At 62.6% G+C, this 23,344-nt stretch overlaps 3 protein-coding genes and 1 long non-coding RNA gene across 8 annotated transcripts; 2 read left to right on the top strand and 2 right to left on the bottom strand.

Moving 5' to 3' along the window:
* The first annotated feature begins 651 nt into the window (after window positions 1-651).
* Window positions 652-2,381, top strand: BOLA3 (bolA family member 3). Its single transcript, XM_040087730.1, has 4 exons — window positions 652-704; window positions 1,258-1,381; window positions 1,528-1,616; window positions 2,273-2,381. Exons 1-4 carry the CDS (start codon window positions 675-677, stop codon window positions 2,336-2,338), a joined length of 309 nt encoding a protein of 102 aa, XP_039943664.1. The 5' UTR covers window positions 652-674; the 3' UTR covers window positions 2,339-2,381.
* Window positions 2,382-2,466: 85 nt separating this feature from the next.
* On the bottom strand, window positions 2,467-7,813 carry MOB1A (MOB kinase activator 1A). Its single transcript, XM_040087728.2, has 6 exons — window positions 7,378-7,813; window positions 6,868-7,034; window positions 6,000-6,093; window positions 3,733-3,866; window positions 3,492-3,655; window positions 2,467-3,019 (listed from the first exon to the last, which is right to left on the bottom strand). The coding sequence occupies exons 1-6, from the start codon at window positions 7,389-7,391 to the stop codon at window positions 2,942-2,944; spliced, it is 651 nt and encodes a 216-aa protein (XP_039943662.1). The 5' UTR covers window positions 7,392-7,813; the 3' UTR covers window positions 2,467-2,941.
* Window positions 7,814-11,088: 3,275 nt separating this feature from the next.
* Window positions 11,089-18,350, top strand: LOC120764029 (uncharacterized). Of its 5 annotated transcripts, none has more exons than XR_009208545.1 (8): window positions 11,089-11,172; window positions 11,516-11,926; window positions 12,014-12,439; window positions 12,529-12,630; window positions 12,973-13,351; window positions 13,439-15,252; window positions 15,342-17,574; window positions 17,763-18,350. It is a non-coding gene; the product is annotated as an uncharacterized LOC120764029 (long non-coding RNA). The 5 variants fall into 5 exon arrangements; XR_009208542.1 differs by having other exon boundaries at window positions 11,516-12,439; window positions 13,439-14,028; window positions 14,116-15,252; XR_009208544.1 differs by having other exon boundaries at window positions 11,516-12,439; window positions 15,342-15,443; window positions 15,787-17,574.
* Window positions 18,351-19,661: 1,311 nt separating this feature from the next.
* LOC131378714 (myoferlin-like) lies at window positions 19,662-23,197 on the bottom strand. Its single transcript, XM_058423696.1, has 9 exons — window positions 23,177-23,197; window positions 22,949-23,037; window positions 22,386-22,481; window positions 21,222-21,363; window positions 21,046-21,145; window positions 20,259-20,467; window positions 20,070-20,179; window positions 19,860-19,956; window positions 19,662-19,769 (listed from the first exon to the last, which is right to left on the bottom strand). Exons 1-9 carry the CDS (start codon window positions 23,195-23,197, stop codon window positions 19,662-19,664), a joined length of 972 nt encoding a protein of 323 aa, XP_058279679.1.
* Between the last annotated feature and the right edge of the window lie 147 nt (window positions 23,198-23,344).

Below are 23,344 nucleotides of genomic sequence, written 5' to 3'. Positions count from 1 at the left end.
CGGGATGGGGTTATGGGTGTGGGAATGGGGGACAGGATTGGGGTTTTTGGGATTGGGGGAGTCTGGATGGAGTTCTGGGGACGGGAGAGGCGGGGGCAGAGCAGAACGGGTCCCTTTTGGGGTGGGGATCAGGATGGAGCTCCATCTGCGGGATGAGAGGTGGGATGGGATCCTTGGGACCCTTTGGGGTGTCAGAATGGGATCCTGGATATGGGATCCTGGATATGGGATTGGAGCAGGGGCACGATTGGGACCTTTAAGGGCAAGGGGGTGGGGGGGGTCAGGAGGGGATCTTTTGTGGGGTCAGGATGAGGATGGGGCACAGGAGGGGGCCCTTTGTGGGGTCGGGAGGGGACATTTAGGGGTCGCGATGAGCTCTTTGTGGGGTCGGGACGAGGCCCTGCGGGGTGAGGAGGGGACACTTTGTGGGGTCGGGACGAGGCCCTGCGGGGTGAGGAGGGGACACTTTGTGGGGTCGGGACGAGGCCCTGCGGGGTGAGGAGGGGACACTTTATGGGGTCACGGGGGGACCCCTCGAGGGGGTGGGGCGTCGGGGGCCACTCCAGAGTCCTCCGAGCCGCCAGGGGGCGCTCGGGCGGGGCAGCTCTGGCCCCGCCCCTGTCGCGATCGGCGCGCGCTGATTGGCTGAGCCGCTCGGCCATCACCGCCCCGGGATGGCGGCGGCGGGGCTGGGCCGGGGCCCGGTGAGTGTCCGTCAGTCCCCGTGTCTGTGTGTCCCTCTGTCCTTGTCCCTGTGTCCCTCCCTCAGCCCGTCCCCTCCCTGTGTCCCCCCCGGGTGCTGCTAAGCGCGGCTCGCGCCCCCTCACGCTGAGCGTCCCCGGGACCTTCGGCCCCTCACAGAGTGACCCCTCGGGCCCGGTGTGTGTAGGGTCCCGCCTCAGCCCGTGCCCCGCCCTGGCAGCCGCTGTGCCGAGGGAGGCCTCTCCTCCTCCCCTCGCCCCGGGGCTGCGGAAAGGCAGCTCCCGGTTCACCCCCGTCTCCCGGTTTTCCTCAGCTTCTTGTGCCCCCCTCCAGTGCCGGCAGCCTCCCCTTCCCTTTCCCCTTCCCTTCCCTTTCCCCTTCCCCTTCCCCTTCCCTTCCCTTCCCTTCCCTCCCCTCCCCTCCCGGTGAGAACAGCCCCCTCACCCCGTGTGTGGTTTTGGGGTCCCCTCACCCCGTGTGTGGTTCTGGGGTCCCCCCACCCCGTGTGTGGTTTTGGGGTCCCCCCCGTCTTTCTCAGGGCATTTTCGCCCCCAGCTCTTGCTGCGCTGCCGCTGCTGGCGCAGTTTCACCTCCCAGACGGACGGGGAGTCGCGCCTGGCGCGGGTGCTGCGGGAGAAGTTCCCGCGGGCATCGGACATCAAGGTCGTGGATATCTCAGGTACGGGAAAAGCTCTTTATCGTCCTAAACCACGCCCGAGGTCTGCGGCGGGGGAACCGAGTCATTCTCCGGCCGAGGGTCAGGGGTGTGAGTGCGCGGAGGCCCCTCGCTTCGGCTCCGGCTTTGACTTTAATTTAATCTCTCAGGAGGCTGCGGCGCCATGTACGAAATCCACATCGAGTCAGAGGAGTTCCGGGAGAAGCGCACGGTGCAGCAGCACCAGATGGTCAACCAGGTCCGGGGGCTCTGGGGGCGGCCCCGGGGCACGGGGGGGTGTGAGGGGACGGGAAAAGCATCCACAGCTGGAATGGGAGAGAGGGAATGGGAGAGAGGGGACGGGAGAGGGAACGGGAGAGGGAATGGGAGCAACACTCACAGCTGGAATGGGGGAGAGGGAGTGGGGGAGAGGGAACAGGAGCAGCACCCACAGTTGGAATGGGGGAGAGGGAATGGGAGCAGCACTCAAAGCTGGAATGGGAGAGGGAACGGGAGCAGCTGGAAGGGGTGTGATCACCCATCAATCCAGCTCCTGGCCCTGCACAAACACGCCAAATCCTCACCCTGGGAGCACTGTCCAAGCGTTGCTGGAGCTCCAGGGCCGTGCCCATTCCCTGGGGAGCCTGCTCAGTGTCTGGGCACGCTCTGGAGGCACAACATCACTGGGGTGCTGTGCAGGGCTCCCAAACCACCTGGAGTTTGTGCAAAAGCCCCGCAGGGTTCGGTTTGTGCGCACACAGCGCTGGGGGCGTGACAGCGCGGTGGCACCAGGAGTTCTGTGTGTGACTCTGCACCAGGGCCGCGCTCGTTCTCTGATCCCAGAGCCCCCCAAGCGGGGGCTGAGGGAGCTCACGCAGCCCAGAGCTGCCCCTGGGAGCTGCGCTTGCCTTGCAGGCCCTGAGCGAGGAGATCAAGCACATGCACGGCCTGCGCATCTTCACCTCGGCTCCCAAGCCCTGAGGCTGCTCCCGGCACCAATAAAGTGCTCCCGATGTAAATTCCACCCGGTGTCCAACGTAAATTCCACCCGGTGTTGCGTGCTCAGTCAGGGCCCCGTGGGAGGGGGGGAAGAAGAGGAGCAGCCTCTCTTTTTTCGAAAGAAGAGCAGGAAGAAACTTTATTATTATTGCCTTTGCCACGCAGGAGGGACCCGTGGGACGTCCCAGAGCTGCTCCTCCCACCCAGGGACAGGGACAGCCCACCCTGGGGCCAGGCACTTCTCTTAAGGCTCTGGGCCAAAGTGCACCTCATTTATCAAAAAAAAATTAACCGAACCAAAAAAAAGCACTTCCAAAAATAAGCTGAGCTGCTCCGGGTGCACTCTCGGGCTGGAGAGTCCAGAGAGGAGCTCTGGGAGCAGAGAGCGGCCGGGCAGCGCCCGGAATGTCCAGAGGAGGACAGCAGCTGCTCCACCTCCGCCCAGCCCGTGGCAGGGAGAGCCCAGTGCGGGCTGCACAGCAGCACCGGCGCCGCTCGGTGCCCTCCAGTCACTGGAGCCAAGCACAGAGGTGGCTGAAGAAGAAGCAGAAAGGGAGCAGCCAGAAGGGTCCTCCCGGGGGGGTTTTATCTGTCCTTGGAGCCCAACTTCTCAATCAGCTCGTGCAGAGGAGCCAGCTCCCGCCTGTCGATCAGGCTGAACTCCTGCCAGGGGAAAAGGAGACGCAACAAGTGAAGGAAGCTGGAAAAAGCATCACCCTGCACGTGCTGGGCCGGCTCCCGGGAGCAGCACCACTCCTGCTCCTTGTGGAGAAATCCAATTTCGGGGCAGTGAAACTTCTGCCACGCTGCTGTGAGCACAGCAGGCCACAGAACTGGCTTGGAAAGTTAAAAAAAGGTGCTGATGCTGCTCCTTCCAAGTCCATTCCTGAGCTACAAACCCTCTGAACTCTCCTCTAATTCCGGTTTCGCTGGCTGCAGGTTGGTAATTAAAACAAGAGAGGGAAATTTCAGCACTTACAGCCAACGAAATAAAAAAAAAACCCACAAAAGCCCAACGCCACAAAGGGCTCGGCTGGGCGTGGAGGGGAGTTGGCCGTTATCACCGCAGAGCTTCAAGATTTCAACCCAAACCCTTCAAAAGCCAAGAGGGCAGGTGAACTCCCTCGCAGCTCACCTGCACGAAGAAGATAAAGTGCTTGAAGGAGGTGTTGAGGTGAGCCTCCTCCTGCAGCCTCATCACCGAGTCGAAGTGCTGGTGGTAGATGTGGGCGTAGACCCGGAACAGCCGCTTCAGGATGGTCTTGGCCACCGACATGAAGTTCTTGGGAAAGGGGACGCCTGGAGGGCAGGGACAGGCAGGGGTTGGGGGGTGCCTCAGCCAGGAGGGGCCGTCCCGGGCACGCAGCCGCACCCACCGATCTTGGAGGGGAAGAGGGTCTCGTCATCCAGCTGGTCCTGCACCCACGTCATCAGGTAATCGATGTACTTGGGCGCCGAGCACTTGATGGGCTTCTTGATGTTGGTGCCGTCGGCCCAGTGGTACTCGTACCTGTGGGGTGGGGGATTCAGCCCTGGCTCCCGCAGGAAAAACGGGATTTCAGGCCCTGGGATTCCCTCCTGCTCCCAGGAGCAACGCCCGAGTCACTCGGAGCGGAGCTCGGCCCCTTCGGGTCTCCGGCCCCTCTGGTTTCATCCTCCAAAATCGCAGAACTATGGAATATCCTGACCCACCGGGATCATCAACCCAGCCCTGGCCCTGTCCAAACGCTCCTGCAGCTCTGGCAGCCTCAGGGCCGTGCCCATTCCCTGGGGAGAGAATCTTTTCCCTGATCTCCGGCCCAATTCCCCTGGAACAGCTCCAGCCGTTCCATCGGATCCTGTCCCTGCTCCCAGGGATCAGCAGCGCTCCTCAGGTGTTAGAAATGACCCTCAGTCTCCTCTGCCATCATCATTGCCTTAAAACGAGCCAAAATCTGACCAAAGGAGCACCGGGGCCATCGCCCCTCCCTGGATTAATTCCCCTCTGTGGTTTTTTCCAGGAATTTGGGTCACACGAGACTTCTCCCACAGTGAGCCAAAGCCTTGTGGAGCCTCTGGATCGCAGGGCAGACCCTGGGCTCACCCCACAGCCACACAATCCCCTCTCCTCTGCGATGTTTCACACCATCCCTGAAAAGCAGCAAAACCCTTCTCTGTTTTTCGCCCGGCCACAAGTGCAAGTGAGCGCTGCCGCTCGAGCAGGAAGCTGTGACAGGAAACGGCCCCAAAAATAGAGCCAGGAACCGGCAGAGCAGGGCAGGAGAGCAGGGCAGGAGGTTCCAGAGCGCCCAGAGGGTGCTGGGCTCACAAACCGAGAGCCCTGGCGACCTCCCCCAGAGGATTCGCTGCTGTGGCTTTGTCCTGGCGAAAGACACGAGTGCAGAACGCGCCCCTGGCACCCCTGCGGGAATTCCCACCTAAAATCAACCAGGTGGCCCCAAAAAGGGTTCACCCTCTTCCTCCCACCTCCCCCGAGGCCCCAGCCTTCTCCCACAGAGCAGTGCCACTGCATTATACAACTGGAATTATTAAAATTAAATTAATGAAAATAAAATACTAAATTATTGAATTATTAAATGATTAAGTGATTAAATTAAAAGCTGATGAAACGTGCCTCCTGAAAATTCACCCCATCCCTGGAAATGTCCCAAGCCAGCTTGGACAGGGCTTGGAGCACTCTGGGACGGTGGAAAGTGGAAAGTGTCCTGCCCATGGGACTGGAGGGGATTTAAGGTCTCTTCCAAACCAAACCATTCCACGATTCCCTCAGACTCTGACAGCAAGGCCAGTCCCTCCCAGTTAAATCTCCCACCAGCTTCCAAACAGAGGGAAGGCTGAGGAGAGGAGACACCCATCTGCTGTGGCCATAAATGACACCAGAGGAGCAAAACGTGGCACCTGGATCCCGCCTGGACCCCACCTGGATCCTGCCTGGATCCCAGCTGGATCCTGCCTGGATCCCACCTGGATCTCGCCTGGATCCCGCCTGGATCCCAGCTGGATCCTGCCTGGATCCCACCTGGATCTCGCCTGGATCTCACCTGGATCTCGCCTGGATCCCGCCTGGATCCCAGCTGGATCCTGCCTGGATCCCACCTGGATCTCACCTGGATCTCGGCTGGATCCCACCTGGATCTCACCTGCATCTTGCCTGGATCCCACCTGGATCCCAGCTGGATCCTGCCTGGATCTCAGCTGGATCTCGGCTGGATCTCGCCTGGATCCCACCTGGATCCTGCCTGGATCTCAGCTGGATCTCGCCTGGATCCCACCTGGATCCTGCCTGGATCCCACCTGGATCTCACCTGGATCTCGCCTGGATCCCACCTGGATCCCAGCTGGATCCTGCCTGGATCTCAGCTGGATCTCGGCTGGATCTCGCCTGGATCTCTGCTGGATCCCACCTGGATCTCGCCTGGATCTCGCCTGGATCCCACCTGGATCTCGCCTGGATCTCCGCCGGATCCCACCTGGATCCCGCCTGGATCTCGCCTGGATCCCACCTGGATCCCGCCTGGATCTCGCCTGGATCCCAACTGGATCCCGCCTGGATCTCGCCTGGATCCCAACTGGATCCCACCTGGATCTCAGCTGGATCCCACCCTTTTTCCAGCTCCTTCCTCCACCCCTCCCTGCCCCTCACCTGGGCCCTGCAGACATGACGGGGCAGCTGCCCTCAGTGCAGAACTCCGTGATGGTCCCGTACAGCATGTTGATCTGGTTGAAGAAATCCACGGCTGCAAAGGAAACGCCTTGGGATGAGCCAGGTGTGAGCACCACGAGGCTGCAGCACCTCCCAGGGATTCCTGGCACAGCATCCGTGTCCCACTAAAGTCTCAGCAAAACCAAACCCTTCCCTACGACGTCACCTGGCTTCCAGACATTTCAGCGATCCAGGAATTTGGATGGATTCGCCCATTTTTCACCCTGAGCTCCACTTAGTACTCCATGGAGTAAGTAATTTAGCTTCCAGGCTCCTCAAAAACCTGATGGATTTGGTAATACAGAAGAGACCCTCCTCACGCTGAGCACTCCTACCTTCAATCTCTACATTGCTTGCTTAGTTTTTTTTTTCCCCTCCATAACATCCAAAGAGGCAAAGGTCAAGGCCTGGGGGAGCAGCTGCTCAAGCCAAATTGGATTTGAAAACAGAAAACAAAACAAGAAACTCCACAATCCTGGAGTTTGGGGGAAATAGAGCTCCACTATCTCCCTGGATCATTCGTGCTGCAGCTTTTACAGCCAGTGGTGCTGATTTCCTAACTCCAAAAAACAACCACCCACGAACCAAAATCCCCTCCGTGAGCCTGAGCTGGTAAAAAAAAAAACACCCCCAAACCACAACGGTGAAGCTTTGGTGCAGCTTTGTCTCTTCCTCCTTGCACAACACCCCCCTGACACGGGCCCTGTTTCCGCTGCCTTTATCCCACCTCAGCTACGCCAGCCTGGAGGATCCAGGGGTTCGAGGATAAACCCCGGGGTTTTGGGGTTTTCCCTTTCTCAGGACTCACTGTTCACAGCAATCCACTCATTGAGGTCCTCCCCGTCGGGCAGCATCACGGCCTGCCGCAGGTTACCGCTGCCCAGCGTGGCCTCGGCGTGCTTGAGGAGCTCGTACTGGTGGGATCCTTCCGGGATGTTCTTCTTCGGCTTGAACGTTTTCGAAGATCGGCTCCCGCTGAGAAGGAAAGAAGCGTTTCCAGTTTGCCACGGAATCGCGGAATGGGTTAAGGTTGGAAAAGATCCCCCAGATCATCCAAAAAGATCCCCAAGATGGAGTCCAGTGCAGCACCGTGCTCTCGGCCAGCACTCGAGTGCCACATGCACCCGTGTTTGGGACACTGCCAGCGATGGGGACTCCAGCGCTGCCCTTTCCAACCCCTGCAGCGATGACTTTCCCCTAACATCCCATCGAAACCTGCCCCGGTGCAACCTGAGGCCATTTCCTCCGGGCCTGTCACAGTTTCCCCACAGCTGAGGACGCCCCTCCGTGTACGTTGCCAAGGATTCTTTTCACTCACAAGAGGAAGCTCATGGTGAGACGGACCAGGCCGGGCTGAGAGCAGAGGAAACGGGATGAGAGGAGCTGGAACGGGATAAGAGGAGCGGGAAGGGGCTGAGGGAGCGAGAAGAGTTTGGGGAAATCGGGAATGGGCTGAGGGAGAGGGAAAAGGGATCGGGAAGGGCTGAGGGAGAGGGAAAGGGAAGGGCTGAGGGAGCGGGCGGAAGGAAGAGGGGCCGGGATGAGGGAGCGGAGAGGGCCGAGGGAACCCCGGGAAGGGCTGAGGGAAGCAGGAAGGGCGGAGGGAGCGGGAAGGGCTGAGGGAAGAGGGACTGGGCTGAAGGAAGCGGAGCCGGGCTGAGGGAAGCGGATCGAGCCGAGCCGAGCCGAGCCGAGCCGAGCCGAGCCGAGCCGGGCCGGGCTGCGCTGAGGGAGCAGCGGCGGCTCCGGCTCTAGGCGGGACCCGCCCGCGCCGCCGACTCTCGCGAGAGCTCCAGGGACGCGGCGGGAATTTCGCTAAGGGGGCGTGGCCTCACCTTGAGCCCTGAAGCGATGGCCACGCCCACGTGGGGCCGGGCCGGGGAATGAACGCGGGCAGCGCAAGAGTGGGGCTGGGACCACCAGAAATGGGGCTGGGACTCCCATACACCCCCTCCCCGTGCGCCGGGGAACCCAAGGAAGGGGGCTGGGACCCCCAGAGACCCCTCCCCGTGCGCCAGGGAACCCAAGGAACGGGGCTGAGAACCCCGCAGGTGAGACAGGCCCACGCCCCACCCCAGCCCCGGCGCTGAACCGGCCAATCAGCGCCGTAGGGAGCGGTTCCTGCACCGACCAATCAGATCACTGTTTCTTCCTGGCCCCGCGCCGTGACTGCGACTTCCCAAAGGGCGGAGACGCTCGGTGTCCGCACCCGGAATCGGCACTCAGCTCCCATTGGCTGGCGGTGAGAGGGCGGGGCTTCCTCGACTGTAAAAGCGGCGGCGTGGCGCGCGCGGCTCAGTGCGGGGTTCTGCGGTGGGAGCCCGGCGGGGGAGTGCCGGGGCCGCCACAGGCTCGGCTCGGCTCGGCTCGGCCCGGCCCTGCGGACAGAGTGTGGGTGGCCTGGAGGGAGGTGGGAGCGCCGCCCACGCCTCTGCGCCCGATCCTGCCGTGGGATGTGGAGGGGAGAGATGGACACCCGCTGGAGCATCCCCCGAGGCGAGACCGACGGTGCGAGCACTGGGCCTGGACGACAGACACGTTCCAGAGCGTCCCTCCGGGGCGAGAACAGCGAACAGTGACTCAGAGTGAGGAATATGGTGTGGCTTGAACTCCTTCATAGGTGGCCAGGATTTCCTTCTCTGTTGGAGTGTAGTTGGCTTTGGACCTTCTGTAGCTTCAGCTCCAGAATCCCAGTGGTTGGCCCCGAGTCTCCTCAGGCACCTTCTGCCAAAGGCTCCAGGACAATCCACTGTCCCCTGCTGCTGAGTAGAGCACGTTCTTCACATCTGGTCCCGTCCTGACTGGGCCAAGGGCCACCGCATGAGCGATCTCCTGCTTGATCTGGGCAAAGGCTTGTTGCTGTTCAGGGCCCCAGAAGAAATCATTCTTCTTGCAGGTGACCAGGTAGGGAAGGCTCACAATCTGGCTGTACTCAGGAATGTGCATCCTCCAGAAACCTATGGCTCCAGAAACCTATGGTTTGTGTTTCCTTCTTGCTGGCTGGTGGGGACATTGCAGTGATCTTATTGATGACCTCAGTGGGAATCTGATGCCATCCATCCTGCCACTTTACTCCCAGGAACTGGATCTCTCGGGCAGGTCCCTTGACCTTGCTCTGCTTGATGGCAAAACCAGCTTCCAGGAGAATTTGGATGATCTTCTCTCCCTTCTCAAACACTTCCATTGCCGTGTTCCCCCACACAATGATGTCATCGATGTACTGTAGGTGCTCCGGAGCCTCACCCTTTTCCAGTGCAGCCTGGATCAGTCCATGGCAGATGGTGGGGCTGTGCTTCCACCTGTCCTGGGGTGACTGTGTATCCCCAATTGTCTGTTGGGTGCAGGGGGGGAGGGCAAGCACGGTTTGTTTTTCCCCAGGAAAACTCTGCTCATCGGAGTGACCTTAAAGCGGGGGAGTTGGAACACGCTAAGACGAAAGAAGCTCTGTTGTTTTTTCCCCGGCAGTTAGTTAGTTTAGTGCTAGCGTAGTTAGATGCTGTAGAATAGCTGAAGCTTTTTTTTGCTTTTTTTTTCTTTTTCTTTTTTTGTCCTTTTTTTTCCTTCCTTTTTGCTTTTTTTGCCCTCTCCTCGGAACTGTTCCAACCTCTCCGGACTAAGGACCTGGGGAAGCACCGAGGGGCCTCCACAGGGGACCCACCCCACCAAGACCAGCCCTGCACATCTCCTTTTCTCCCAATGCCAGTGGAGACGGAGCGGTGGAGCACAGTGACGACCCTCAAGAGGAGACTTTCTTTAAGTTTATTATCCCTCCGTAAGCGGCACGAAGCTCTTGTCATCGGGTATTGTGCTGGGAGTGCTTTGCCTGTTTAATAAACAGGTTTTTTCCACTTCTCTCTGAGAAAGTCTTTTTCCCGAACCGGCTGGAGGAGAGGAGGGGGGCCCTGTAGGAGAATTTCTCCCAAAATCTGCCTAAAACCACCACACACCCCTTGGGCAGTCGGTTCCAGGTGTACTGCACGCTCCTCCAGGTGAAAGCAAACTGAGGCCTGCATTCTGCTGCCAGAGGAATGGAGAAAAATGCATTGGCAATGTCAGTTGTGCTGTACCATTTTGCTGCCTTGGACTCCAGCTCGTACTGGAGTTCCAGCATGTCTGGCACAACAGCGCTCAGTGCTGGAGTCACTGATGTCCTGTTCTTTCAGCCTTCGGATTGTTTGCATTTTGGTAGTGGAGCCTTCTTACGGATTGTAAGTGAGAGGAATGAGATTTGACTTTACAAAGAAGCCCTGAGTCTGCTGGTAGATAAAACTAGCGCCGAGAGATAAGGGAAACAATGGGAAGGATTCTACTGATTGATGAATGGAAAAGTAGATACTTTACAAACAAACCATAAGTTTGTTTGTAAATGAAATTGAATATTGAAAGATGAAAGGAACAATGGTGAAAATCCATAAGTCCCATAAAAATTAAAAATTAGCGGGGGGGTATACATTAAAAGGGGAATCTTAGGTCTTAGGCATTTCGGGAAGTCTGTACCTCTCACGTACCTCAGCCAGTGGGGAAAGAGAGAGGAAAATAAGGCTGGGAAATTGGGATAAAAAGGAGGCTGCATCCTCTGAAAAACTGAGAGACCCCAGGGGAAATGCCCCATGGCCTCTCCCTTTATTTGAATAAAGTAAAAGGACTGCTCTGTCTCCTTTCTGAACATCAGACTCTGGTGTTCCTGGATTAATTTTCCTAACATAAGTGACCGCACCCCACTATCACTGAGCCATCCTAGGTGTGCCTGTAACAGTTCCAAAGGCTGAAATTCCCCCAAAACATCACGAAGTTCCCTTATCCCTTATCCCACGGTTCATTTCTGCGGGTTTTCCTTCTTTTCTGTTCGCCCCTGCCCGGCTCTGCCAGCCCTCGCCTTGCCAAAGAAACGCGATTCTAAAAAATGATAACTGAGAGCGACCAGGGCCGAGTTAAACAAGGGAAGAAAGGTGGCGAGATGGTTTATTTGGTGTCAATGATGTCACCAGCACAGCTCCCGCCGTGGGCACCGTGCGGGTGGGTGAGAGGCTGGACATGAGCCCCAAGGTACCCTGGGCTGAGCCCCAGCGCGGGCAGCGGCTCCGGGGGGATTCTGCCCCTGGGCCCCGCTCAGGTGAGAGCCCAGCTGCAGGATGGGAGCTGCTGGGGCGAGCCCAGAGCAACTGCAGCCCCTCTGGAGCCGGGCTGGGAGAGCTGGGAATGTTCCCCTGGAGAAGGGAAGGATCCAGGAGAGCTGGAGGGGGGCTGGGGACACCTGGAGCTGCTCCCAAAATCCCGGGGTGACCCCGGCCCCGCCCCCCGGGCCCGAGCCCCGCCCCTTTGAGCCCGCTCCGGCTCCCGGCCAATCAGATCGCTGGGTGGCGCTGTGGTCCCGCGCCCTCTGTTGGGTCACAGAGTGGAACGCCGCTGGCTCCGCCCCTCGCGCTGATCCTCGGCGCCTATTGGCTGTCGCCAAGGGAGGCGGGGCTGACACAGCGCTTGGAAACCGGCGGCGGCGGAACGGGAGCGGCGGGAGCGGCACGGCACGGAACGGGAGGGACCGCCTTCAGCACCGCCTTCAGCACCGCCTTCAGCACCGCCTTCAGCGCAGCGCCTCTCAGCTCCACGCAGCACTTCTCAGCGCCTGTCCTTTTCTTTCCTCTCCCCTCTGCTCCTCTCGGCTCCAAGCTGAGCATCGCCTCTCCTGTCCTGTCTTGTCCTGTCCTGTCCTGTCCTGTCCTGTCCTGTCCTCTCCTCTCCTCTCCTCTCCTCTCCTCTCCTCTCCTCTCCTCTCCTCTCCTCTCCTCTCCTCTCCTCTCCCAACCACGGGTGCGGAGGCCCCACCAGGAAACTCCGCTCCACTACGCCCACCCTCAGCAAGCACCAAGGTGAGCAGGATCAGAGATGAGCCAGCACCCCCCGCCACCCAAGGGAGGGCAGGAACGGAGATGACCTGATCCCCTAAATCCCCACAGAAGACATCGGTTTGGGTCGAAGAGCAACAAGGGTGCGGAGGCCCCACCAGGAAACTCCGCTCCACAACGTACATCCTCATGCCAAGCCCCAAGGTGATCAGGATCAGAGATGAGGCGCCTCCGGCACGGAACGATGCAGGAGGGACCGCCTTCAGCACCGCCTTCAGCACCACCTTAAGCGCAGCGCCTCTCAGCTCCACGCAGCACTTCTCAGCACCTGTCCTTTCCTTTCCTCTTCCCTCTGCTCCTCTCGTCTCCAAGCTGAGCATCGCCTCTCCTGTCCTGTCCTGTCCTGTCCTGTCCTGTCCTGTCCTGTCCTCTCCTCTCCTCTCCTCTCCTCTCCTCTCCTCTCCTCTCCCAACCACGGGTGCGGAGGCCCCACCAGGAAACTCCGCTCCACTACGCCCACCCTCAGCAAGCACCAAGGTGAGCAGGATCAGAGATGTGGCAGCGCCTCCCTCCGCCCCAGTGAGGGCAGGAGGGCAGAGATGAGCTGCTCCCCCTAATTCCCACAGAGAAGCTGCATCCGAGGCTGGACATGAGCCCCAAGGTGCCCTGGGCTGAGCCCCAGCGCGGGCAGCGGCTCCGGGGGGATTCTGCCCCTGGGCCCCGCTCAGGTGAGAGCCCAGCTGCAGGATGGGAGCTGCTGGGGCGAGCCCAGAGCAACTGCAGCCCCTCTGGAGCCGGGCTGGGAGAGCTGGGAATGTTCCCCTGGTGAAGGGAAGGATCCAGGAGAGCTGGAGGGGGGCTGGGGACACCTGGAGCTGCTCCCAAAATCCCGGGGTGACCCCGGCCCCGCCCCCCGGGCCGAGCCCCGCCCCTTTGAGCCCGCTCCGGCTCCCGGCCAATCAGATCGCTGGGTGGCGCTGTGGTCCCGCGCCCTCTGTTGCGTCACAGAGTGGAACGCCGCTGGCTCCGCCCCTCGCGCTGATCCTCGGCGCCCATTGGCTGTCGCCAAGGGAGGCGGGGCTGACACAGCGCTTGGAAACCGGCGGCGGCGGAACGGGAGCGGCGGGAGCGGCACGGCACGGAACGGGAGGGACCGCCTTCAGCACTGCCTTCAGCACCGCCTTCAGCGCAGCGCCTCTCAGCTCCACGCAGCACTTCTCAGCGCCTGTCCTTTCCTTTCCTCTCCCCTCTGCTCCTCTCGGCTCCAAGCTGAGCATCGCCTGTCCTGTCCTGTCCTGTCCTGTCCTGTCCTGTCCTGTCCTCTCCTCTCCTCTCCTCTCCTCTCCTCTCCTCTCCTCTCCTCTCCTCTCCTCTCCTCTCCCAACCACGGGTGCGGAGGCCCCACCAGGAAACTCCGCTCCACTACGCCCACCCTCAGCAAGCACCAAGGTGAGCAGGATCAGAGATGAGCCAGCACCCCCCGCCACCCAAGGGAGGGCAGGAACAGAGATGACATGATCCCCTAAATCCCCACAGAAGACATCGGTTTGGGTCGAAGAGCAACAAGGGTGCGGAGGCCCCACCAGGAAACTCCGCTCCACAACGTCCACACTCACCAAGCACCAAGCACGATCAGAGATGAGGCAGCGCCTCCCGCCGCCCCAGTGAGGGCAGGATGGCAGAGATGAGCTGCTCCCCCTCATCCCACTGAAGACTTCGATCCGGGTCGAAGAGCAACAACAAGGGTGCGGAGGCCCCACCAGGAAACTCCGCTCCACAACGTACATCCTCATGCCAAGCACCAAGGTGATCAGGATCAGAGATGAGGCGCCTCCGGCGCAGAACGATACAGGAGGGACCGCCTTCAGCACCGCCTTCAGCACTGCCTTCAGCACCGCCTTCAGCGCAGCGCCTCTCAGCTCCACGCAGCACTTCTCAGCACCTGTCCTTTCCTTTCCTCTTCCCTCTGCTCCTCTCGTCTCCAAGCTGAGCATCGCCTCTCCTGTCCTGTCTTGTCCTGTCCTGTCCTGTCCTGTCCTCTCCTCTCCTCTCCTCTCCCAACCACGGGTGCGGAGGCCCCACCAGGAAACTCCGCTCCACTACGCCCACCCTCAGCAAGCACCAAGGTGAGCACGATCAGAGATGAGCCAGCACCCCCCGCCACCCAAGTGAGGGCAGGAACGGAGATGACCTGATCCCCTAAATCCCCACAGAAGACATCGATTTGGGTCGAGGAGCAACAAGGGTGCGGAGGCCCCACCAAGAAACTCCGCTCCACAACGTCCACACTCACCAAGCACCAAGCACGATCAGAGATGAGGCAGCGCCTCCCGCCGCCCCAGTGAGGGCAGGATGGCAGAGATGAGCTGCTCCCCCTCATTCCCACTGAAGACTTCGATCCGGGTCGAAGAGCAACAACAAGGGTGCGGAGGCCCCACCAGGAAACTCCGCTCCACAACGTACATCCTCATGCCAAGCACCAAGGTGATCAGGATCAGAGATGAGGCGCCTCCGGCATAGAACGATACAGGAGGGACCGCCTTCAGCACCGCCTTCAGCACCGCCTTCAGCGCAGCGCCTCTCAGCTCCACACAGCACTTCTCAGCACCTGTCCTTTCCTTTCCTCTTCCCTCTGATACTCTCGTCTCCAAGCTGAGCATCGCCTCTCCTGTCCTGTCCTGTCCTGTCCTGTCCTGTCCTGTCCTGTCCTGTCCTGTCCTCTCCTCTCCTCTCCTCTCCTCTCCTCTCCTCTCCTCTCCTTTCCTCTCCCAGCCACGGGTGCGGAGGCCCCACCAGGAAACTCCGCTCCACCACGCCCACGCTCTGCAAGCACCAAGGTGAGCAGGATCAGAGATGAGCCAGCACCCCCCGCCACCCAAGTGAGGGCAGGAACGGAGATGACCTGATCCCCTAAATCCCCACAGAAGACATCGGTTTGGGTCAAAGAGCAACAAGGGTGCGGAGGCCCCACCAGGAAACTCCGCTCCACAACGTACATCCTCATGCCAAGCACCAAGGTGATCAGGATCAGAGATGAGGCGCCTCCGGCACGGAACGATGCAGGAGGGACCGCCTTCAGCACCGCCTTCAGCACTGGCTTCAGCGCAGCGCCTCTCAGCTCCACACAGCACTTCTCAGCACCTCTCCTTTCCTTTCCTCTTCCCTCTGCTCCTCTCGTCTCCAAGCTGAGCATCGCCTCTCCTGTCCTGTCCTGTCCTGTCCTGTCCTGTCCTGTCCTCTCCTCTCCTCTCCTCTCCTCTCCTCTCCTCTCCTCTCCTCTCCCAACCACGGGTGCGGAGGCCCCACCAGGAAACTCCGCTCCACTACGCCCACCCTCAGCAAGCACCAAGGTGAGCAGGATCAGAGACGTGGCAGCGCCTCCCTCCGCCCCAGTGAGGGCAGGAGGGCAGAGATGAGCTGCTCCCCCTAATTCCCACAGAGAAGCTGGATCCGAGGCTGGACATGAGCCCCAAGGTACCCTGGGCTGAGCCCCAGCGTGGGCAGCGGCTGCGGGGGGATTCTGCCCCTGGGCCCCGCTCAGGTGAGAGCCCAGCTGCAGGATGGGAGCTGCTGGGGCGAGCCCAGAGCAACTGCAGCCCCTCTGGAGCCGGGCTGGGAGAGCTGGGAATGTTCCCCTGGTGAAGGGAAGGATCCAGGAGAGCTGCAGTGGGGCTGGGGACACCTGGAGCTGCTCCCAAAATCCCGGGGTGACCCCGGCCCCGCCCCCCGGGCCCGAGCCCCGCCCCTTTGAGCCCGCTCCGGCTCCCGGCCAATCAGATCGCTGGGTGGCGCTGTGGTCCCGCGCCCTCTGTTGGGTCACAGAGTGGAACGCCGCTGGCTCCGCCCCTCGCGCTGATCCTCGGCGCCCATTGGCTGTCGCCAAGGGAGGCGGGGCTGACACAGCGCTTGGAAACCGGCGGCGGCGGAACGGGAGCGGCGGGAGCGGCACGGCACGGAACGGGAGGGACCGCCTTCAGCACCGCCTTCAGCACCGCCTTCAGCGCAGCGCCTCTCAGCTCCACGCAGCACTTCTCAGCGCCTGTCCTTTCCTTTCCTCTCCCCTCTGCTCCTCTCGGCTCCAATCTGAGCATCGCCTCTCCTGTCCTGTCCTGTCCTGTCCTGTCCTGTCCTGTCCTGTCCTGTCCTGTCCTCTCCTCTCCTCTCCTCTCCTCTCCTCTCCTCTCCTCTCCTCTCCTCTCCTCTCCCAACCACGGGTGCGGAGGCCCCACCAGGAAACTCCGCTCCACTACGCCCACCCTCAGCAAGCACCAAGGTGAGCAGGATCAGAGATGAGCCAGCACCCCCCGCCACCCAAGGGAGGGCAGGAACGGAGATGACCTGATCCCCTAAATCCCCACAGAAGACATCGGTTTGGGTCGAAAGAGCAACAAGGGTGCGGAGGCCCCACCAGGAAACTCCGCTCCACAACGTCCACACTCACCAAGCACCAAGCACGATCAGAGATGAGGCAGCGCCTCCCGCCGCCCCAGTGAGGGCAGGATGGCAGAGATGAGCTGCTCCCCCTCATTCCCACTGAAGACTTCGATCCGGGTCGAAGAGCAACAACAAGGGTGCGGAGGCCCCATCAGGAAACTCCGCTCCACAACGTACATCCTCATGCCAAGCACCAAGGTGATCAGGATCAGAGATGAGGCGCCTCCGGCGCAGAACGATGCAGGAGGGACCGCCTTCAGCACCGCCTTCAGCACCGGCTTCAGCGCAGCGCCTCTCAGCTCCACGCAGCACTTCTCAGCACCTGTCCTTTCCTTTCCTCTTCCCTCTGCTCCTCTCGTCTCCAAGCTGAGCATCGCCTCTCCTGTCCTGTCCTGTCCTGTCCTGTCCTGTCCTGTCCTGTCCTGTCCTGTCCTCTCCTCTCCTCTTCTCTCCTCTCCTCTCCTCTCCCAACCACGGGTGCGGAGGCCCCACCAGGAAACTCCGCTCCACTACGCCCACCCTCAGCAAGCACCAAGGTGAGCAGGATCAGAGATGAGCCAGCACCCCCCGCCACCCAAGTGAGGGCAGGACCAGAGATGACCTGATCCCCTAAAATCCCACAGAAGACATCGATTTGGGTCGAAGAGCATCAAGGGTGGGGAGGCCCCACCAGGAAACTCCGCTCCACAACGTCCACACTCACCAAGCACGATCAGAGATGAGGCAGCGCCTCCCGCCGCCCCAGTGAGGGCAGGATGGCAGAGATGAGCTGCTCCCCCTCATTCCCACTGAAGACTTCGATCCGGGTCGAAGAGCAACAACAAGGGTGCGGAGGCCCCACCAGGAAACTCCGCTCCACTACGCCCACCCTCAGCAAGCACCAAGGTGAGCAGGATCAGAGATGAGCCAGCACCCCCCGCCACCCAAGGGAGGGCAGGAACGGAGATGACCTGATCCCCTAAATCCCCACAGAAGACATCAGTTTGGGTCGAAGAGCAACAAGGGTGCGGAGGCCCCACCAGGAAACTCCGCTCCACAAAGATCTCCACCAGCCCAGCAGCCAGGTGAGAAGGAACGGAAATGATCGGAACCCCCGTGGAAGGAAGGGCGCCGGATGTGACCTGCTCCCCTAAATCCCCACAGAAGACATCGATCCAAGTGGAAGAGGAACAACCACGGGTGCGGAGGCCCCACCAGGAAACTCCGCTCCACCACGCCCATGCTCTGCAAGCACCAAGGTGAGCAGGATCAGAGATGTGGCAGCGCCTCCCTCTGCCCCAGTGAGGGCAGGAGGGCAGAGATGAGCTGCTCCCCCTCATTCCCGAGGGCAGAGATGAGCTGATCCCCCTCATTCCCGAGGGCAGAGATGAGCTGATCCCCCTCATTCCCGAGGGCAGAGATGAGCTGGTTCCCCTCATTCCCACAGAAAAGCTGGATCCGAGCCGAAGAGCACTAACGAGGGGTGCAGAGGCCCCAGCAGGAACTCGGCTCCACAACGACCTCGTCCAGCCCCTCCCCGAGGGGAGCAGGAACAGAAACGCCCCAGCCCCATGCACGGCGGAGGAGCAGGAGGACAGCCATGAGCTGAGCCCCACAGCGGCGCGTGGAGATGAACCTGGCCCCCTCAGTCAGCCCAGGAGCACGGAGAGCAGCCGGTGCCTCTGTCCCTCTCACGCCAGGGCATTGGCAGGTTAAGGGCAGAGGACGGAGAGGAAGAGTGATCAGAGGGACACTGACCCTCCCTGGGCCTCCTCAGCGTGAAACGTGGCATTGGGTTTAGGGCTGCGCCTTTAGGAAGGGTCTGGAATTGGGGCTGCATTTGAGGTCAGGGTTAACCCTCTGCCAGCCCCACTGCTGGGGGGCCCAGGCCCATGGGGAGGGTTCTGTGTGTGGGGAAGAGGGATCCTCTGGAATTTTGGGTCTCTCCCAGTGCTGTGGGGCGCTGAGCTCAGGCAGTTTGATACCCAGCCACTGGTTACTTCCTTTTCCTACTTGATTCCTTCCAGTGTTTGTTAATAAAGGTTTACTCTATCACTTTCATCTCTTCGTATCCATTTCTTACTGATGGAAAAGGGATCAATTTTCTCCTCAACCTGGACAATGAGAGAATCCATGAATTCCATAGAATTCCACGGCAGCGACACAGCGCCAGGCCACGGAACCCCATGGAACCGAGGCTCTCCTGTGACACAGCCGGGCCCGGGGGAGCCCAGGGCAGCGTTGTGACACACGGGAACCTCACGGCACCGAGTGTCCGTGTCTCTCTCCTCTCCTGCCGCGGCCAGGGCGGGGGCTTTGTGCTTCCTTTGCCTCGCCAGCGACTCCTTGGGCAACCAAAACTCAGCCACAGCGCCGGATGTGATTTTGGACCGTTTCATTTTGTCCTTACCTTTGCTGAGCCGGGCTCGGTGGCTGAGCCCCTCCGGTCTCGGGGGCTTCATCCTCCTGGCCCCGGGGGGATGCTCTGCCCCGGGGGAGGCCGGGGGCCGTGCTGTCCGCGCCGTCCTCGCCCCCGGTCGGACGCTCGCTGCGGTGTCCGCCCTCCCTCGCTCGGCACGGATGCTCCAGCGGGTGTCCGCCGCCCTCTGCGCCCCGTCCCGCCACCGTCTTCCTCCCTCCGAGTCGCTGTCCGCCGTCCTGGCCCCGGGGGACGCTCCGGCAGGTGTCGGTCCCTCCCAGGGCAGCCTCGGCGCCGCTCCCACCTCCCTCCCGGCCCCCCGCACCCTCCCCCGGGCTGGGCCCGGCCGCTGGCGGCGCAGGGGGACGGGGGGGTCCCAGCCCCACTTTGGGGCTGCTCGGGCTCATTTCTTGCAGGGCTCCATGAGGGCCGCTGTCAGGTGCGAGGGCGCGCTCGGGGAGGGGCCGCTGTCAACGCGGCATTTGGGCTGAGTTTGGCTGGGATTGGGGCCAAGGGGCGCTCGGAGCTGGCGCTGGGCTCAGCGCTCGGGCTGGGGCTGGGGCTGGTGGGAGGGTGTGGGCTGGGGAGGGCGATGGGGTCGGGGCAGGAATTGGGGCTGAGTTTGGGAGCAGGAGCTGAACCCGACCGGGCTGGGGCTGAATTTGGGATCGCGGCTGGGGACCTGCTCCACGAGCGGTGTCCGTGTCCCCCCCCGGCCCGCACAGACGGGGACAACGCTCTCTCTGCTGGTGGCCGGACAGGACTTTGTTAAGAAGGGAACATCGCTGGGCAGCTCCCTCGGCATTCCCGGCGGGATGGCGGCTCTGGAGCAGGGCAATCCCCTCCCGGCTGCAGAATCCACCAGGCGCAGCGACAGCCGCTCGGGAAGGGGCTTCAGGGCCACGAGAGCAGCAGCTGCGGGGCTCCTCAGGGTTTCGTGCCCGTCCCGCCCGGGGGATGCTCCGTGCCCGGCCGCTTCTCGCCCGAGGGCCGCAGGAGCCGGAGCGGCTCAGGCACCTTCAGCGTGACGGAGCCCTGCGGAGGGACGGCGGGGCTCAGCCACGGCTCCGCGGGCGTTTCTCAGCTGCGGGGCTGCGGACGGGGCCCTTGCGGGCCGGTGCTGACCGGGAGGAAGGAGCGGAGCCCCAGGAGCAGCAGGAAAGCCGCCAGCCCCAGGCCGAGCCAGAGCAAGGAGCGCCAGCGGATGCCGTGGCGGACGAGGCTGAGCGGGGAGCGCAGCCACAGGAACGAGGACTTGGGGCGCCTGCGGGGACGCCGAGCTCAGCCACGGCAGGCGCCGCTCCCCGCCGGCCCCTGCTGCCCCGCCGGGCTCACCTGGGCTCGGGCAGCGTCGGGTGCTTGTTGGGCTCCCCCCGAGCCTTCCCCACCGGCCGCTCCTCGGCCTCCCGCGCCGTCAGCAGCTCCAGGCTGAGCTCCAGCTTCCCCTGAGGGCCCGGGCGGCAGCGGGTTTGGCTGCGCTCCCCGCCGGGCCCCGGCCCCGCCGCCCCCGCGTCCCCATCCTACCGAGAGCCGCTGGCCGCCGTCCTCCTGCACGGTGCAGGGCCACCAGCCGCGAGCGCTCCTGCAGCGGAACAGGTCCAGAGGGGAGCGCGGCAGCGCCGGGGCCCGGCAGCAGCGCCGGGAGAGCCGGGACACGTCCTGCGGCGCGGCCCGGCACAGGCGGGCGCTGCGGGCCGGGCGGCGCAGCCGGGTCAGCTCCAGCTCCAGGATCCCTGCGCCGAGACACGGGCAGAGTCTGTCACCGCTGGGTGCTCACTGTCACCAGTGGGTGCTCCGTGTCACCAGAGAGAGCTCCGTGTCACCGCTGGGTGCTCACTGTCACCAGTGGGTGCTCACTGTCACCGCTGGGTGCTCACTGTCACCAATGGGTGCTCACTGTCACCAATGGGTGCTGTCACTGCTGGGTGCTCACTGTCACCGCTGGGTGCTCACTGTCACCAATGGGTGCTCCGTCTCACCAGAGAGAGCTCCATGTCACCGCTAGGTGCTCATTGTCACCGCTGGGTGCTCACTGTCACCCAGAGAGAGCTACCTGTCCCCTGCGCTGTCCCCTGTGCTGTCCCCTGTCCCCTGTCCCTGTCCCTGTCCCCTGTCCCTGTCCCTGTCCCTGTCCCTGTCCCTGTCCCCTGTCCCTGTCCCCTGTCTCCTATCCCCTGTCCCCTGTCCCTGTCCCTGTCCCTGTCCCTGTCCCTGTCCCCTGTCCCCTCTCCTATCCCCTATCCCCTGTCCCCTGTCCCTGTCCCTGTCCCTGTCCCTGTCCCCGTCCCCCTCCAGGGCACACGGCTCTCACCCAGCAGATCGTCCGCCTTGAACTTGTCATTGTCCCACACCTGGAGGATGAGTTTGGGTGGCACCTTCAGCAGCGTCTGGTCCAAGCTCCACACGTGCTCCTGCCGAGGGACAAGGGCGGTGGCCGTGTCCCCTGGGCCCGTCCCTGCGCCGTCCCCGCCCCGCCCGGCCCCGCACCTTGCGGCGGATGGCGCAGAGCTTCTCTGCCGCCAGGAACTCGAAGGGGAACACGAAGCGCCAGTTGAAGGCTCCGTTCCCGTCCAGGGAGCGATAGTGGATGTCGGTCTGCTGCCGCTGCTCCGGGAGCCCGTCCAGCCACCTGCGGGGACACTGCTGTCACCCCTGTGCCACCTGCGGGGACACTGCTGTCACCACTGTGCCACCTGCGGGGACACGGCTGTCACCACTGTGCCACCCCAGCCACCTGCCGGGACACTGCTGTCACCCCTGTGCCACCTGCGGGGACACTGCTGTCACCCCTGTGCCACCTGCGGGGACACGGCTGTCACCACTGTGCCACCCCAGCCACCTGCCGGGACACTGCTGTCACCCCTGTGCCACCTGCGGGGACACTGCTGTCACCCCTGTGCCACCTGCGGGGACACGGCTGTCACCGCTGTGCCACCCCACAGGGGACACGGCTGTCACTGCTGTGCCACCCCGCAGGGCACACGGCTGTCACCGTTGTCACCGCTGTGCCACTCCAGTCACTCACAACCCCAGAGGGGACACTGATGGCACCCGTGTGCCCACACGGCTGGGGACACCCCGGAGGGACAGTGACCCTGGGGGTGGGTGCTGGGGACCCTGGGGTGACAGTGACCCTGGGGGTGGGTGACAGGCTCTCTGGGATGGCCAGGACAGATGCCGGGAGGTGGCAGGGAGCCTGCGGCGCTGGGGACACGCTGGGGACACCCTGGGGACACGCTGGGGACACACTGGGGACACGTTGGGGACACGCTGGGGACACGCTGGGGACACGCTGGGGACACGTTGGGGACACACTGGGGACACCCTGGGGACACGCAGGGGACATGCTGGGGACACGCTGGGGACATGCTGGGGACACATTGGGGACACATTGGGGACACGCTGGGGACACGCTGGGGACACGTTGGGGACACGCAGGGGACACGCTGGGGACACGCTGGGGACACGTTGGGGACACGCAGGGGACATGCTGGGGACACATTGGGGACACATTGGGGACACACTGGGGACACGCGGGGGACACACAGGGGACATGCTGGGGACACGCTGGGGACACGCTGGGGACACGCAGGGGACACGCTGGGGACACGCTGGGGACACGTTGGGGACACGCTGGGACAGCGGGCTCACCCGCACACGTAGATGTCACTCATGCGCTGGCCCAGCAGGTTGGTGTCCCCCAGGTCCGTGTCCCGCACCTGCCACACCACGCAGCGCAGCTCGTACCTCGGGAGGGGACACGCGCGTGTCACCTTCTGCTCGGGATGGCGCCGTCCTCATCTGGGACGGCCCTGTCACCTCCCGGGGGTGGCCCTGTCTCCCTTGGGTGTCCCCCCAGTGCTGACCCTGTCCCCTCCTGGTGCTGTCCCTGTCCCCCGGGGAATGTCCCTGTTCACCGGGGGTGTCCCTGTCTCCTCCCGTGGTTGTTCCTGTCCCCTCCCATGGGCGTCCCTGTCTCCCATGGGTGTCCCTGTTCACCGTGGGTGTCCCTGTCCCCTCCCATGGGTGTCCCTGTCTCCCATGCGTGTCCCTGTCCCCTCCTGGTGTTGTCCCTGTCCCCTCCCATGGGTGTCCCTGTCCCCTCCCGGTGCTGTCCCTGTCCCCCCGTGGGTGTCCCTGTCCCCTCCCGGTGCTGTCCCTGTCCCCTCCCGGTGCTGTCCCTGTCCCCCGGGGGTGGCCGGTCACTCGCTCACCCCTCGGCCTTGCGGGGGTCGATGTTGACGGGGGGCCCGGGGGGGCCGAGGCTGGTGGGGAAAATGTCCACCCACATCTGCACCTTGCCCTGGGGACAGGGGACGGGCTGGCACCGGCACCTCCTGTCCCCTCACTGTCCCCTCATGTCCCCTCCTGTCCCCTCGCTGTCCCCTCGTGTCCCCTCACCATCCCCTCCTGTCCCCTCGTGTCCCCTCGTGTCCCCTCACCGTCCCCTCGTGTCCCCTCATGTCCGCTCACTGTCCGTTCACTGTCCCTCTGTCCCCCCATATCTGTCCCGGTCACCCCCACTCCTGGGCTCCCTGGCACCCACCCCCGATGTCCCTGTCACCCCGGTGTCCCCATCCCCGGGTTCTCTGTCACCCCAGGGGGACATT

Source organism: Hirundo rustica, chromosome 28, assembly GCF_015227805.2.
Source record: "Hirundo rustica isolate bHirRus1 chromosome 28, bHirRus1.pri.v3, whole genome shotgun sequence".
Lineage (NCBI taxonomy): Eukaryota > Metazoa > Chordata > Aves > Passeriformes > Hirundinidae > Hirundo > Hirundo rustica.
Note: the sequence above shows the minus strand (reverse complement) of the source record. Positions and strands in the feature narration are given on the sequence as shown.

Coding starts and splice junctions, on each gene's coding strand:
- MOB1A (XM_040087728.2), bottom strand. Junction 6,094..6,867: donor TGAGTGGATTGCTGTGAACA/GTGAGTCCTGAG, acceptor TTTCCTTTGCAG/CCGTGGATTTCTTCAACCAG. Junction 3,020..3,491: donor ACTTTATCTTCTTCGTGCAG/GTGAGCTGCGAG, acceptor TTCCCCTGGCAG/GAGTTCAGCCTGATCGACAG.
- BOLA3 (XM_040087730.1), top strand. CDS start 675: ATGGCGGCGGCGGGGCTGGGCCGGGGCCCG. Junction 1,382..1,527: donor CAAGGTCGTGGATATCTCAG/GTACGGGAAAAG, acceptor TTAATCTCTCAG/GAGGCTGCGGCGCCATGTAC. Junction 1,617..2,272: donor AGCACCAGATGGTCAACCAG/GTCCGGGGGCTC, acceptor CTTGCCTTGCAG/GCCCTGAGCGAGGAGATCAA.
- LOC131378714 (XM_058423696.1), bottom strand. CDS start 23,197: ATGAGGGGACACGAGGGGACG. Junction 22,482..22,948: donor GACCCCCGCAAGGCCGAGGG/GTGAGCGAGTGA, acceptor TCCCCTCCCGAG/GTACGAGCTGCGCTGCGTGG. Junction 20,180..20,258: donor ACGGCGGCCAGCGGCTCTCG/GTAGGATGGGGA, acceptor CCGGGCCCTCAG/GGGAAGCTGGAGCTCAGCCT.